The sequence below is a fragment of the Spodoptera frugiperda genome, chromosome 12 (assembly GCF_023101765.2).
Source record: "Spodoptera frugiperda isolate SF20-4 chromosome 12, AGI-APGP_CSIRO_Sfru_2.0, whole genome shotgun sequence".
Taxonomy (NCBI): Eukaryota; Metazoa; Arthropoda; class Insecta; order Lepidoptera; family Noctuidae; genus Spodoptera; species Spodoptera frugiperda.
In genome coordinates this window covers 8,374,578-8,391,457 of record NC_064223.1, presented here as the reverse complement: position 1 = coordinate 8,391,457, position 16,880 = coordinate 8,374,578, and the positions used below count along the sequence as shown (strand labels likewise).

The following is a 16,880-nucleotide window of genomic DNA, read 5'->3' as shown; positions in this document are numbered from 1 at the left end:
AATTGTGAACTATTTTGAAGTAGGTATGTAATAAAATTGAAGAAAAGGAACATTTTTTTTATAACTACCCTACGTCTCTGCATTTTTAGAGTTTATCACGCCATACAGTTTTCAATTGAATATCTATATACAATAAACTACCATCATTAATTCGTATTTATTTGTAGACAATATATGGTATTGCACAAACAAGAGCGCGTACGGCGCTCGGTTCTTGTTTACCGTTCTGTCCCATAAAAAAACTTATAAGTTGTCTCGGCTTTGACCTGTACAGTCTGTCAATTTAATCATAATAATATGAAAATATAAACCACAGCCTCGTTGATCGAGTGGTCTCGGATTCGATTCCCAGGTCGGGCAAAGTATAACTGGGTCTTTTTCGGTTTTTCGAAAATTTCTCAGTAGTAGCACGGAGTCTGGGATTGTGCCCAGTATATGGCAATAGGCTCACCTATTACATGGGACTTATAACACAAATGATGAAATGGGGTATACATTACGTGCCGTAATGTGCACCTCAACCTACCCCTTTGGGGATTATAAGCGTGACGTCACTGTACCAATATATAATAATTATTCATTTATTGATACAAATTATACGTTTACAGATCCTACGGTTCGGAGATTGAATATCGTATACGAAGGAATTTTGGTTATAATTGTTTTGCTAGCTATAAGACTAAACGTGGAGTAATCAGGCCATATATCACAGAATTTTCTTATTCCGGCTATTATTTGTTATTTGGATCAGAAAAATTCATACATTTTGCCTAATACCAATCTATTACTATGTATATGATAATATGAAAACTATTGAAAACATTACACCCAGTTTAAAAAAGTATGTGTTTATGGTCTGCATCATCGACAAGTCATCGACGAATAAACTGCAGAGTGCAGAGGTCCTCTATACTCTTTGTCTATGGTCATACGAAGTAAATACAAGGGTTGCATGTTTTGCCGAGTTTTTAATTAAAATTGCTGTTTTCTTTTCAATGAGTGTATTTAACTGAAATACAAAATGAGTTTTTCTAGTGATGAAGTCAATTTCCTTGTGTATCGGTACTTGCAAGAATCAGGTATGGTTCATTGAACTTTCTGACGCTAACTTGTTCTAACAACGTCTTCTTTCTTATTTTTGATTTTAATGTTTTGTCTATAATTTTACTAGTAAATTTTATTGAAAATTCTCAACTATTAAGATATTACCCTAAGCTATAGATTTCCAAATAAGAAAAATGAGGACAATAATATAATCGTTTACATTGCACACTACAATCTTGCCAATCACACACTGTCCAGACCTGTTTCTCTATATCCATTTCATTAAACATTGCCGCTAAAACTGTTTTTAATCTTATAATACTAAATTACAGGCTTCCACCATTCTGCTTACACATTCGGTATTGAATCACATATATCTCAGAGTAACATCAATGGAGCCTTGGTACCACCTGCAGCATTACTAAATATACTGCAAAAAGGATTACAATACACAGAAGCAGAAATCACGATTGGAGAAGATGGTATGTTATGTACTCTGTATAACAAATATAAGAGATTTGTTGATTCTGGTTTGTATTGGCAATTTACTGGGGTTACAAATTTTTAATTTTATGACAGGAAGTGAGACACGGCTGACAGAGAGTTTAAGTTTGATTGATGCAGTCACGCCAGATATTGTGGCTGCAAGACAAAATGCACATAATGCTCAAAAGCAAGCAATTAAGGCTGAACCTGGATCTGGCGGAGAACAAAATGGAGTTGATGTATGTATATGAAATATTTTAAGTACATTGCTGTGGACGACCAAAGAACTTTAGATAAATGTTTATGTCACTTCACATATGTGAGTGTAGAAGAGTGTTATAATATTACATTACATGTTCTAAAACCTCTTGAATATTTTCAGGGCACAACATGCAATGCAGCAGCAGCTGCTCCTGGAGGAGCAGCAACTCCTAGTGCTCCAGAAGCCATGGATATGGATCAATCTATAGAAATACCAGCTAGTAAAGCCACAGTGTTAAGAGGACATGAATCTGAAGTATTCATCTGTGCTTGGAACCCTAGTACAGACCTGTTAGCCAGTGGATCGGGTGATAGTACAGCTAGGTACAGTATTTATACCATAAACCCAAATACTACTGTTTAAACATTTATTTCAAATAATTTTAAAAGGAATAATATTATTAATACATTTTATGAATTCATAGGATATGGGACATGTCAGATAATCCAGCAACTACACCTAACCAGTTAGTACTGAGACACTGCATACAAAAGGGTGGAGCTGAGGTACCCAGCAACAAAGATGTCACATCTCTAGACTGGAATGTAAGTAAACAATGACAAGTCCCTTAGAACTTAGCAACTAAACTTAATACTAGTTATAGTCATCTCCAATACTTCCCTGGAAAATATTATGAAAATGCTAAAAAAAAATCAAATAAGCTTGTGAATACCTTCATATGATAATAATGTCTTAAAAGTCTTAATCATAATGTACTTCATACAAATTTTATAAATGCGAAAGTTTGTATTCATGTTCCATTTTCCTTCACATCAAAACTGCTGAATTAGATTATGGTGTGGAATAACACATTGGCCATCTTCATGCAGAAGCTAGTTACCTCATATTTTTTATTATTCTTATGGTGCCTTTGTGAACTTACTTGTCAGAAAGTTATTATCTAGACTCATAGCTGTTTTTCTTGCAGTGTGATGGAAATCTTCTAGCCACTGGTTCATATGATGGCTACGCTCGGATTTGGACCACAGATGGTACACTAGCATCAACATTAGGTCAACATAAAGGACCTATATTTGCTTTGAAGTGGAACAAACGTGGAAATTATATTTTAAGTGCAGGAGTAAGTATAGACTTGTATTTCCAACAGATCCAGCCAATATCTATCCTATGATTAGAGAGATATCCAATCAAGTCTAGTAAGTAAGTAACTAACTAATATTTGCAGGTTGACAAGACTACAATTATATGGGACGCATCAACAGGACAATGCACACAACAATTTTCATTCCACTTGGCACCTGCGCTTGATGTAGATTGGCAAACCAACACTTCGTTTGCATCATGCTCCACAGACCAATGTATTCATGTCTGTAAACTAAATGCTGATAAACCAATTAAAAGCTTCCAAGGACACACTGTAAGTAACTAATAAAAAGTAAAGATTATATAAAAGTATACAAATAAGTTATTTTGCTTTCAATTTTAATTTGTATATCTTAAATTTATAATTTATTACAGAATGAAGTCAATGCTATAAAATGGGATCCCCAAGGCCAGTTGTTGGCATCTTGCTCAGATGATATGACATTAAAGATTTGGTCTATGAAGCAGGACACTTGCGTACATGACTTACAAGCACATTCGAAAGAAATTTACACAATCAAATGGTCACCTACAGGGCCTGGAACTCAAAACCCGAATATGAACCTAATCTTAGCCAGTGCTTCTTTTGACAGCACTGTTCGTCTGTGGGATGTTGAGAGAGGTGTATGCATACACACCCTTACAAAACATACTGAACCAGTATATAGTGTTGCGTTTTCACCAGATGGCAAGTTCTTGGCTAGTGGTTCATTTGACAAATGTGTTCACATATGGTCCACACAAACCGGAAGCTTAGTTCACTCCTACAAAGGTACCGGCGGTATTTTCGAAGTGTGCTGGAATTCACGAGGCACGAAGGTTGGCGCAAGCGCAAGTGACGGTAGTGTTTTTGTTCTAGACTTACGTAAACTATAACAACAAGCTTTCAGAAACACTGTATGTGTGTTTAATCATAAGAAAATCAGACGATGATTTCGAACTTTCAGATATGAACCAGAGTATGTATTTAATTTTATTGTAGCTGAATTGTCTGTTTTGAATTTACGGCAATAACTATAGATAATATTATCCATTAATGTTAAGGTAAATTCCAATCACACAAAATTAAATCTATATTATTGTTATACTGAATTATATCCTATATAATTATTACGATATTTGTGAACAATGTATAACATGATCATCTGCATGTAAGATATTTGTGGTGCAAGGTGGTTTTGTATTATAACAACAATGTTACTTGAATTTAATCCATAATATAATTTGACATCTAGCAAACTAGTTACTTAATTTTTGTTACTTGTGTAATAATAGGAACTTTTTATAATTATAAATAAAAAGCATATAAGTTGTATTAGTAGTGTACCTAATTTTATTGACTCACATTTCTTAGCAATGAGAGAAAAAAATGCCTTGATAATTATTGTTCTATCCTTTTTTGTAAGCTGCTCTTCCATCAACCATCAAGGCAAAATATTATACTTAGTTAAACAAAGCTATGTCATTGGCCTCTTATATGCTAATAAATCATCATGCTTATAAAGACTATGTAATTTTTCATACATAAATTTAAAGAAAAATAATAAGTTATCATATTGCCCTGTGTATGGTTGACACTGAGGATGGTCCTCTTCTGCTTTATGTATGGGAGAATCGATTGTCAGTGTTGACTCATATTGTTCGCTTCTGCCCCATGCACATACATGTAACTCGAGCAGAAGCTGATGTAAAGCTTCTATAGTTGAAAGGTACCATCTAGGACTTCCACGTTGATGACGCCAAAATTGTGAAGCTCTACGCTGCAGCACTATTGTGGGTATTTTCCTTATTCGTTCATCTGCATAAATACCTTTACTTTGATTCCAAGTACTATCAATTAGTACTACTCTGTCTACAGGTAATTTCTGGACATGATGAATTTCATCAATGTTATCAGAATGAAATATTTTTGTCATCATTGTGCAAACATTGTACCCAGAAGGTAATTCTGCTAGTAAAAGATCAGAATAAGTTGGACCATCCTTTTTCCCAGTAAATAATTCTTTAACGGTTCTAGCTGATGCCCCTGGGAATAAGAGAACTGTTCTGCCATCCAGAGCATACTCTGGTACATCTGGATATGTGTAAACACTAACATCATATGGTGCTAGAACTGCTGCATGTGCTGATGTACTTTTCCCATCAATTTCTCGTTGGTGCTTGATAATATCTACTTTGACAGGTAACTGAAAAATAAATTAGACAATGAATACTTTCATTTGAAAATTGATGATGATGATGATAGTCTGTAAGTGTGTAAATGCCTTCTTAATGGATTTAGATAATATCTTACCTTACATTGTGGGATTTTTCCTTGAATTGGGGGTACCGGAATGTAGCATGTATAGCAGAAATACATCCGAGATTTACCACAGCGAGGACATGTACTTCTGCCATTCAATTGATCTAAAAACTCTGAATTGGAAATTATCATTCCTTCAAATGGTTTCTCATCTCGGCTACGTGCCTCGGGGCTTTTGGGGTTCATTATTACAACAACAGCCTAGCCAAGGCAGCAGCCCATACCATAAATGATCGTACAATTAAGATACTAAAATCACAAAATATTTTGTAATAATAGTTACTTCATAGATAAGTTAATTAGTTCAATCTTCAATTAATAAATGTAGTCAGCAGATTATCAGATAGAAAATAAAACGAAATGAAACTGGAAACACAAATTTTAAGGTTATGTTATTATTTTTGATTGTCACTTGTCAGTTAGGGTAGGGATATTTATTAATTTTTATGATGAACTACACGATGTATGGTTATATGGTTAATTAAGAATGTTGAAAAAAGGCAACGTGGCAATTAAAACGAGTATTTATGTTTAAATTCGTTTATTATATTTACATCAAACGCAAGTGCAACAGTCATACTAATCCAAGTCAACATTTTCAAAGATTTATTTCGGAAATCAACATGCCCTCGACTATTCAACTTGTGTTGAAGTTGAATAGTCGATTGCATGATAAGATAGTGAAGAGACTATTTGGTATGGTAAGATAGCAACACTAAAACCAACTGTCAAAAATAATTGACAATCTCAATTTTCGTTTCATTTGATCGTTTTTAATTAAATAATACATTTGAAGCCAATTATTTCTTGATTATTAAGATAATTGCTTTCAGGAATGAATTTAATTCCTTGAGCTTATCAAACCATTAATACCGAATTCGCAAGATAATTTGTACAATCAATCTTTTGGGCTTTTCAAATCACATTTGTAAATATTGTGATGCTTGAAGTGTTATTGAGTACCTAGCAAATGATTTGATATAAATTCAATGCCCTTTTGTATACAAAGAAAATATTAAATTAAAATGGACCTGTCTTCAAATAATCTCTCTGGATTACTTCAAAAATTGTGTGCAGGATTGTCACTGGATCCAGGTAAATTCTATTTTCAAAACATCATTTATTGTTTTTGATAAATTTGCATGTGAATGTCATAAACGAGATAGTTTATCAACAGTTTTATATATTTTGAGAACAGTTTATGAATTATGAATAGCTTACAAGAATACTTTAGGTCTTTGATACCAAGTTTAAGAAAAGGGAAGTTTAGTTGGTTTAAAGTACTCATGAAAAAATAATTTATTTTTTCTAGGCTTCTTGTCAAGTCTGTCCAGTTTTGAATAATGCTTTGGAGATCTTTGTACATTAAATAATAATATGATTGTGTTAGTTAATATTCTTCATGTACAGATGGTGCATATGAACTGGCTGTGTCATATTTATCATCCACTGGCGAGAAAACTCGAACAGTTCAGGATGAAAGACTGCTATGCCAGAAGATTCAGTCAAGACTTACCAGTGTGTCTGCAAGAGATGCAGATAAATTTATGGAATATTATTCAAAACTCAAAACTTCTGTGAGTATTAAAAAGAAAATATTATATAATGAAATTATTGTTTAGAATTGAAATAAAAGAGGTTTATTATGTTGCAGTTTATTCTAAAACAGCGTGTGTCAGTGTTGTCCCTATTGCTTGCTCTGTCGGAGACACCTCAGCATGTGGAATCTACACAACAACTATTCCCAATACCACATCTAGCAGCTACTGTGAGTTAATATTTAGATAATTTGATGCTCAATACCCAGGACTAAATGTACATCAAGTACTGTACAGCTTATTAAAAAAATGTGTTAATAAATATTTCAAATAATAAAATGGAAATAATTGGTTTATTGTGTTTATTATACCTGGTACTGAACAAACTTCAATATAAATTTATGTTTGTCTAGAAATCATCATCAGGAATCTGTGGAACTGCATCAAGTACCAGTAAAAGTACCATTGGGTCTGTGAGTTGGGGCAGTCATGCTCCCAAACAGCAAGGTTCCAATCAAAGCCTCCCATCAAATAACAGCAACATGGCAGTTGTACTGCAAACTAATGGTAAGAAAATCTTTGACTACTTAATAATGTTAACCCTATTTTTTGTATTCTTCTTTTTATGATATCTAACTAAACTGAAAGTGTTCTTGTCTTTGTTTTAATGACAAAGGTTAATATTTATTAACCTTTATGTCAGTGTCTTCTCAGGCCCTATGTTGGATAACATTACATTCCAGCTAGTTATATGCTTGCATTTGGGTGCTCCTTGTGTTTCTCCGCATTGTTGCCACTATGGAGAAAGAGCTCGATAGATTCTTGCAGTAAAAGTGCAGGTTTCGTAGCTTATCATGCTAGCATCAACGACATTATTCATCCTGCTCTTGCTTCAGCCAGCGTACTATGCCTATAAGAACCCAATGGTTTGATATGTGATGACGACAATAGACAAGTTAGAATGTCGTTGCTGCCTTGGAAGATGGGTAGGTAAAATATAATATTCTTCCAGATCGATCGAACGAGCGCACGTGCGTGCGAGAGGCAGTATTGGCCGCTACCGGCGTACGGTCACGCGGCGCTAGCGTGGCGCCGCGGCCGCAACAAGCATTACACGCGCGTATTGCACATCTTGGCTTCTTACACGACCGACTCAAGGAGTTTATCGACCCATCGTCTGGACTTATGCCACAAGGTAAACAATACCATTAATGAAATCTAGCAAAAAATAGTCTAAAAATATAACTGTTGGTTATATTAAAACTGACTTTGTATTTTAGGCTTAATGGGCGAAGGACTTGTGGCGTCAATCAGAGATGAACTAACTGAATATTATCGTAGTGTGGCTCTGCTACAATCACAGGTATTTTATAATCAATTTATTCATCAGTTTGAGTCTGATAACTCTGTTTCGAGTTTTTTCAAAATAAATACAAAATTTATTCTTTTAATACAGGCGTGTGAAGGAGATGGCGGTGGTGGCACGCTGCGCAGAGTATGTGTGTGGGCGCAGGAGCCTCTACACAGACTCACTTGGCTTGCCAATATTGCACATGCAGCTCATCACAAGAAAGGTATCAGCTTCGTTTTAACTTAGCTGTCTGTATTTTCAGAAGTCAGAAGAGTTGCCTATAGGTCCTGTCATTGCAAGCCATAAATTACATAAAAAGTTCCTTGATGGAAGATGAAGTAATCATAACTAAAAACATTTTATGTTAGATATGTATGATCTATCACTCCAATTAATTCCAGATAATTTATGCAATGTGGGGTAAAATAAATGACATAGAATACACCGTGTACATTGTTGCAGGCGGTGAGCTGGCGTCGTGCGTGCACCGGTTCGTGCGGCACGGCGACGAGCGCGTCGCCATGTTGGCGCGCAGACTGCTCACCGCGCTCACGTACCCACTGCTACTCATGCTCACTCGCTGGCTCATACACGGTAACTATTTACGTTATGTAACTATATAATATATTCTTATATATATTTATTTAGGTGCATGGGGCAATTTGTCTAATTGTAGTCTAGATTCTCTACTATGTATTTCATTGCAGGTGAGATTGACGACCGATTCAACGAGTTCTTCATTGAAAGCAGAAGTGGAGTGCCTATTGATAGGATGTGGCATGACAAGTACAGAGTGAGGTAAATACTTGCTGCAAGTTTTATAGTTATTTCAAATGAATAGTTTTACAATGTTTGTGTTAATGTCAGGGAATGGATGGTGCCGTCGTTCATGTCCCGGGAGCAGGCTGCGCAGATCCTGGCGACGGGTAAGAGCGTGGTGTTCATGCGCGAGGCCTGCCAGGACGAGCCCGCCGGGCCCAGCGACCACGCGCAGCATCTGCAGGCCTTGTTGAAGCCACACACCAGTGAGTCACTAATACAATTTTGTTATAAATAATGAAATTATTTCCTGTTGGAGGTGCCCTACGATGGAACACTTATTACTGGTGCTGTGTCCCATATATTACAATGGGCAAAAAAGGTCAACTGTGTCACCTTGCACAAATCCATACTCTGCTCGCCACAGCAGCAGACTTCATATAGGTAAATCGAACTCGAGAGGCTTGTGACTCGTGCTCGGGTGTCAATACTCTATTTGCGATCAGTGGAGCAAAGAGGCATACCGGGATAGAGTGTAACGTGTTGTGGCAGCGAGTGGCGGCGGGCGCTGGGAGGGGTGCGCGTGGTGGGAGGCGGGCGGGCTGCGCGAGGATTGTGTGTAATGTGGGTACCTACGTGTTGTGGCAGCGAGTGGCGGCGGGCGCTGGGAGGGGTGCGCGTGGTGGGAGGCGGGCGGGCTGCGCGAGGATTGTGTGTAATGTGGGTACCTACGTGTTGTGGCAGCGAGTGGCGGCGGGCGCTGGGAGGGGTGCGCGTGGTGGGAGGCGGGCGGGCTGCGCGAGGATTGTGTGTAATGTGGGTACCTACGTGTTGTGGCAGCGAGTGGCGGCGGGCGCTGGGAGGGGTGCGCGTGGTGGGAGGCGGGCGGGCTGCGCGAGGATTGTGTGTAATGTGGGTACCTACGTGTTGTGGCAGCGAGTGGCGGCGGGCGCTGGGAGGGGTGCGCGTGGTGGGAGGCGGGCGGGCTGCGCGAGGATTGTGTGTAATGTGGGTACCTACGTGTTGTGGCAGCGAGTGGCGGCGGGCGCTGGGAGGGGTGCGCGTGGTGGGAGGCGGGCGGGCTGCGCGAGGATTGTGTGTAATGTGGGTACCTACGTGTTGTGGCAGCGAGTGGCGGCGGGCGCTGGGAGGGGTGCGCGTGGTGGGAGGCGGGCGGGCTGCGCGAGGATTGTGTGTAATGTGGGTACCTACGTGTTGTGGCAGCGAGTGGCGGCGGGCGCTGGGAGGGGTGCGCGTGGTGGGAGGCGGGCGGGCTGCGCGAGGATTGTGTGTAATGTGGGTACCTACGTGTTGTGGCAGCGAGTGGCGGCGGGCGCTGGGAGGGGTGCGCGTGGTGGGAGGCGGGCGGGCTGCGCGAGGATTGTGTGTAATGTGGGTACCTACGTGTTGTGGCAGCGAGTGGCGGCGGGCGCTGGGAGGGGTGCGCGTGGTGGGAGGCGGGCGGGCTGCGCGAGGATTGTGTGTAATGTGGGTACCTACGTGTTGTGGCAGCGAGTGGCGGCGGGCGCTGGGAGGGGTGCGCGTGGTGGGAGGCGGGCGGGCTGCGCGAGGATTGTGTGTAATGTGGGTACCTACGTGTTGTGGCAGCGAGTGGCGGCGGGCGCTGGGAGGGGTGCGCGTGGTGGGAGGCGGGCGGGCTGCGCGAGGCGGTGGCGGGCGCGCACGGCGCGGCGTCGGCGCGGCTGCTGGCGGCGCTCACGGAGCACCACCACCTGCTGGACCACCTGGCCGCGCACCGCCGGTACCTGCTGCTGGCGCAGGGCGACTTCGTGCACCATCTCATGACGCTGCTGCAGTACGTACTCATATATACCATCACTCTCCATGACCGCGACTTTACATACAATTTAATACATACGACCTTACTGACTTTTAAGCATGGTTAGTCTTTTTCGAAAAATCGACGACGTAGACATTTATACACACTAAGAGAAATACCTATGATCGTAATCGTAATAATATATTATTTTTAGTTATCTCAATATACCTAGTAAATAAACTATTTCAAATAAAAATTCTGTTTCAAAAAGTTCCGCATTCCCATCTGCAACCATACATTGGTTAACCTATACTGAATGTATGTCTGTCCCCAGGGATGAGCTGAACAAGCCGGCCACGTCCCTGTACGTGCACAACCTGACGTGTACGCTGGAGGCGGCCGTGCGCGCCACCAACGCGCAGTTCGAGCCCCAGCACGTACTGGCGCGGCTGCACGTCAACCTCTACCCCAACTGTAAGCATGTCTCATTACATATGGTCACGTTGTATTATAATATACAACTCTTTGACTGCCAATACAAAACTTAAAGGCAAGTCGTAAGTGCCTAATACTGCATTTGTGTGCTGCGTTTGATGCTACTTTTTCTTCATCTCTCTCATAAGCCTCATCAAATTGAATGAATTATTAAGGTTTTCAAAAAACCGGTAATTTGTTCGGCCTAAAAATCAAACAAAATCACCTGTTATATTTTATATTAAATAGGTTTTGAAAAAGCAAGATATAAATGGTTATTTGTTACAGGTGACGGTCGCGATGACTGTGGTTGGGACGTATTTGCGCTGCAGTATCGAGTGGACGGGCCGCTGGGCACGTTGTTCCCGGCGACGTGCGCCGCGCGGTACCGGGCGCTGTTCACGCAGCTGTGGCGCGTCAAACGGATCGAGTACGGCCTGCACGACGCCTGGCGTGAACACGCCATTTTACAAAAGAGACTGAAGCATATGCCAGGTGATATTATAATTTAGATTACATTTCTTAATATCTATGTATTTTTAATATAAGTCCGACTGCTTTGATTCTTCGATTGGATATAGCGATTGTCGAGCAAGGAGTCCTAAAGCTAAGCAAAGTATTGGAGTTTTCAATTTGAGAAGAATTTTAGTAACAATATAAATGCTTATTACATCGGACTCGTAATTAAACTAGATAAAAGGGGATGCTAACATTAAACATCTAAGGTTTAAGGCACATATGAAACATCCAACATTACCTTTTATACAATTTAGTTAGTGTCGTGATGAGGATTTAAAAGTGTAATGTATTAGACATGTGTATGAACCGTCCGAGTAAGGTATCGTGCGTGCGTACAGAGGTGTGGAGCGTGATGCGGCGCGTGTCGTGCCTGCGGCTGGAGGCGCTGCGGCTGATGGGCGCGCTGCAGGACGCGGCGGGCGTGGGCCCCGAGCCGGCGTGGCGCGCGCTGCTGGGCGCCGCGGCCGCGCGGGCCGACCTCGACACGCTGCTGCGCCTGCACCACACCGCGCTCGACCGACACTCCATCCACGCCATGATACACCACACCACGCAGGTCACTCCACCACTTTATTAAACACCTACTAACTACGCACACGTCTCCAAAAGTAAATTCAGTTTGGTTAAATCTCACGCTAAACCGTGTTGTCCGCCTCTACTAACTACATAAACCATAACTTGTTCAACGTATTTTAAGGAATTATCGAGGGGGGCTATATATTATAAAATATCCCTCTACAATCATTAGGAGTTAACCAAAGGTCACCCGCTTTGGTAGCTAATATTAACATACATGTATAAACAACTGTATAACCTAGTGGGTTTTTGTTGCAACTACTCTTATATAATGTTAATACTACGTTGGATTATTATTGTTCATTTATTATCCTGTTATGTGTAGTTGAGAAAAAAGTGTTTTAGATTTATAGAAGTGGTTTAGATTTTGGTTGCGGTTTTTCATTAAAATTGAACATTTTCCATGAATTACTAACTAACCGAAGGCCAGAACTTTTGCAATTAAAATCCTATCCAAAAACCTTTCTAAGCTATTTCAACGAAATATTTCTTCCGTAGGAGTTGCAGTCGTACTTAGGCAACGTGTTGAACGAGACCCTGGCACTGCGCAGCTTTGAGTCGACGCTCCACGCTGGCATTAACGCAGAGCTCGAGCGACGAGACAGGATCGAACAGATGAAGGCGGACAGGGTGATGCGCGGTGAGACTTTCTTCTACACTATGCCCTTGGTGATAAAACTCAGTCCAGCTACATATTCGTTGAATTTGGGAAAGATTCTAACAATTTATGTAGAATACGGCAGTTGACAACTACAAAGTCTGGAGCACCGACGCCGAGTAGCTAGCCTGTCGGTTTTCTATCGGCTGCATTTCGGGGAGTGTGCGTCGGAATTGCACAATTTAATTCCGCCTAGCCCGTTCCATCATCGGACAACCAGACGTACGGCAATGCGTCATCGATACATGGTGGATATCCCATCTACACGCACAAAACGTTTCGGGAATACATTCATCATACGTACAGCTAAGGAATGGAATTCCCTGCCGGAGTCTGTGTTTCCTGAAGGCTACAACCCTGGAATCTTTAAGTCGAGAGTGAATAGGTTACTTCTAGGTAAGCGCGCTCCATCGTCGACCGCATCGTCGCTTCCCATCAGGTGAGATAGTGGTCAAGCGTGAACCTATAGCTATATAAAAAAAAACAATACTTTTACCGATGTGTAAAAAACGACATTCATCCATGATTAAAAAAAATGCTAGAATAAACCGAAAATATCATCAATCATCAAATTGATGAATGAAAGTTGAAAATTATTTTTGAATGTTTTATTGTATTGATAAATCAAAAGAATTTGTTTTTGACCCCAGTAACTACCCAATTATGTTCGCTATCTTAACAATTTGTCGCCACAAACAATTGAAAAGTATCAAGGTCTTGTCTGCATCAAGGTGACAATTATCTAATGACATTAAACTTGCAAAACGTCGAAAAAAATAAAAATAAAAAATAATTTTGTCATTCCTTAGCTGTATTCGACTGCGACCGTAGAAATGAAACAGTTAGTTGTAATACCATATTTATGTTTACAAAAGTACAAAATGTGTGAGTCGAGTGAGTTTTTTTTAATCATCTCTATTATTATTAATTCTTGTATTAAATTTTCCTATGCAGGTGAATACGCTTTCACGGCGGCAGATGAGGCTCAGGACAAAGAGAAGAGGAAGATCTTCCAGCAGTTCCTGGCCAGTCGCAGGGCCGACCTCAACGTCTGGGCGCGCACGTACAGGTACCGAGCACGGCCACTGCCACGCCACATCGTGACTAAACACGCCGCATCATACGCTTGACTTACTACTTAGTTACGCACGACTCTATCATTTTTGTACTGTAACGTGGATTGTTTATGGTGGTCTAATTCATCTTCATTGTAGTTTACGTTGAGCTATCGTAAGTTATAGTTTGTCAAGAGTTTGTAATTTAAATACTTCGATGATATAACCATAATCTCATACACCATACAATGACATCCATTCATACGGCACCGCCGGGGCACCCTGCCTCCGATAAGATTTCAGTGTCGTTAGGGCATCCAATCCAAACACTAACTTTTTGCCTTATCGTGAATTTCCTAACACTGAATTTAACCTGATTGTCATAAACGTAATGTCAATATAGCATATGTTTGCTGAAACATGCGGTACCCATATTCAAAGATATCTATCTACTATAATTAAATGAAATTTGTTCATACAAAAGTAGTCGTTAAACTTTAGAAATAAGCTATAGGTGGGTGAGAGGATACCAAGGACCTCTTGGCTTGTTCTGTGTCAGCGGCGTTACTTCAGTTATTATTTCTGATCTTGTGCTTAAAGATCCCTATGTTAGGTATATAAGGGTCATAATAGTAACACCGTGTTCCCACCAGGGGCCACGTGACGACGTTGATCCTGAAGCTGGCGCTGCACCCGGAGGTGTCGCTGCAGACGCTGGCGTTCCGCCTCGACTACAGCGACTTCTACAAGCGAGGCGACGCCAAGCTGCACGAGCCGCTCACCTACCAACACAAGCGACTGTCCGAGATCGGACTCAATTTAGCTAAGGTATATTCCAATATTTTTTTACTGTTCACTCGACCTAAGAGAAGTCAAAATGTCTTGACTGCACAGTTGTAGGTGCACCGTGTTGCGGGTTCGATTACCGCATGGAACAATTATTTGTATAATTCGCACAAATTGTTTTACCTGGTCTGAGAAAAACAACAATTTGTGGAATAATATACTAACGTGATCTATTAAGTGAGACCAGATGAGCCGCGCAAACAATAATATTATCTTACCCAATCTTGATAAAATATTATTATTTGCATAAAACCTATGCGAAGTACCGGAAATGATTCAATAGTCGTCGTCGTCTCGTCTACACGTTGCGAGGTTCGACGAGGCCGGATGTGACACGATCGCAAGTCCCCGCAACTTACTCATACTGATATCTGTGATTCCAATGATTAGATTAAATTAACCAAAATGCATTTATGTTATGTGTTATCAAACGTTTTTGTATTTACGATTGTTGAAGATAAGGATCAGCAATATGGCTCATACCCACAAATTAAGTAAATACATATTTCAAACAATAACTGAAGACATATTGTCTGTGACAATTTTTTGGTATTGGTGAATTTGCAATAGTGTAGTTCGTAAAATACTTCTCCATACGAAGGTAGACTTGTAAGTTATTTTCCCCACAGAGTCTGTGCTTAGTACTTAGAACAATATGCATATGCATTTGTTCTAATCTAAATTAATATGTATTTGTGAGTCAATAATTTGTTTTACCATTTTATTTTGTTGCAGAACAAACTAATAGACCGTACAAAGAAGAAATGACATGTGGATGTATCGGAATGTTTCGCGCCCAATGCGTTCTGCTCGCCGTGTGTCGGCTTCGCGTGTGTCTGAACTCCCGTGCAGTGACAACTATACACAGCGCTTGTTCCACGCGATACATTGCAAGTTACTTTATATCATTATATCAATTTTATAAAGACCAATTAAATCCTTTTAACTTTAAGTGAAACTAACTACAATATTCCGTTTTCTGAATGATTTGATCCTCCCTTGCAATGTATCGTAGGGAACAAGTATATTTACTATAGGTCGCACAACTTTCCTACTTCTAACCCAAAAATAATGTCGTATGTTTTTTATTTCATAAATAAGTTGGTACTTTTATTGTTATGAACTGAATCTCGAGGCAGTCATTCTATGTAAAGAGTATCTGAAAGAGAATATGACTGAAGGGCGAATTTAACGATAATAGCTTAGCCTGGGATTTTTTAAATCCAGTTTTCATCTTCTTTTAATGCGTTCCATCACATGTCAAGGCCCCGCAGGTCGAGGCTTGCCTGGCAAGCTTGAGTCCAAGTCATCAGCTCGCTAGTCAGTAACTCGTCTAGTGAATAGACTGCCTTATGAAAATTCTCTTTTTTATAAAACTATGTTAAACTAACGCTCTCTATAAGTCAGTATGTGCCATTAATGCCACATTATACATTTTTTTATTACATTCCATTTTCTTTTATTTGTTTTTATTACGTTTCAATTTTGTTTTCAGTTCAAGGTGAAAGTTAGCAGAACGCATTTTTGTGTACTAACTCAATTCAAAATAAAAATGACTTTAGTGTGAAAACCCGAATGCAAATTTTCGTAAACAAACTCGAAGCGCCAACTGATGTAGCATTATTTGTTTTATTTAACGCTAAGGCATTCTCTCCACGACCGAGAGAATCGCGGCGATGCGACGAGTGGCAATGCGCGCGTAATGTCGTCGTATCACCGCGACAGCGTCGCCACTGGTGGCGCGCCCGCCGTGCGCGGTTTGTGCGCTGTCAAACGCAGCGTCATATCTCGACAAAACGACATTATGTAACGACAAACATTTACTATGTTCAATTGCCCGAGTATCGGAACGGAGAAATTAAAGCAGAGTACGACACGCTGCGATTCCGTCACGAATCGTCGCGGACACGCTACGATTTCATCACGAGTCATGACGATACGCAGGCAGAATAATCGCTCGTTTGTGAAGATTACTTGACGATAGAAGTGCGGACTCGCCGCGATTCTCACGCTCGTGGAGACAGCGCCTAAGGCCGCATTTCGGTTTTTCCCGTGTGCGATTAACCGCTGTAACGTCTTATCACCCGAGGCGCGAACGCAATACGGCTATAAACCATACAATCACC

The 16,880-nt window shown here is 40.4% G+C and overlaps 3 protein-coding genes across 3 annotated transcripts; 2 read left to right on the top strand and 1 right to left on the bottom strand.

The window, feature by feature from the left end:
• Positions 1–903: 903 nt before the first annotated feature.
• Positions 904–4,211, top strand: LOC118262406 (F-box-like/WD repeat-containing protein TBL1XR1). The gene is made up of 8 exons (XM_035573724.2): positions 904–1,079; positions 1,377–1,526; positions 1,624–1,769; positions 1,913–2,115; positions 2,217–2,337; positions 2,721–2,873; positions 2,979–3,170; positions 3,272–4,211. Exons 1-8 carry the CDS (start codon positions 1,022–1,024, stop codon positions 3,770–3,772), a joined length of 1,524 nt encoding a protein of 507 aa, XP_035429617.1. The 5' UTR covers positions 904–1,021; the 3' UTR covers positions 3,773–4,211.
• On the bottom strand, positions 4,207–5,627 carry LOC118262407 (tRNA-uridine aminocarboxypropyltransferase 1). The gene is made up of 2 exons (XM_035573725.2): positions 5,190–5,627; positions 4,207–5,082 (listed from the first exon to the last, which is right to left on the bottom strand). Exons 1-2 carry the CDS (start codon positions 5,382–5,384, stop codon positions 4,354–4,356), a joined length of 924 nt encoding a protein of 307 aa, XP_035429618.1. The 5' UTR covers positions 5,385–5,627; the 3' UTR covers positions 4,207–4,353.
• Positions 5,628–5,934: 307 nt separating this feature from the next.
• On the top strand, positions 5,935–16,201 carry LOC118262408 (gamma-tubulin complex component 3 homolog). Its single transcript, XM_050697185.1, has 18 exons — positions 5,935–6,293; positions 6,609–6,775; positions 6,853–6,966; positions 7,150–7,303; positions 7,749–7,931; positions 8,017–8,099; positions 8,193–8,310; positions 8,550–8,681; positions 8,795–8,885; positions 8,955–9,112; positions 10,455–10,662; positions 10,961–11,100; positions 11,389–11,595; positions 11,958–12,175; positions 12,694–12,835; positions 13,808–13,922; positions 14,562–14,736; positions 15,490–16,201. Exons 1-18 carry the CDS (start codon positions 6,224–6,226, stop codon positions 15,520–15,522), a joined length of 2,508 nt encoding a protein of 835 aa, XP_050553142.1. The 5' UTR covers positions 5,935–6,223; the 3' UTR covers positions 15,523–16,201.
• Positions 16,202–16,880: the final 679 nt, after the last annotated feature.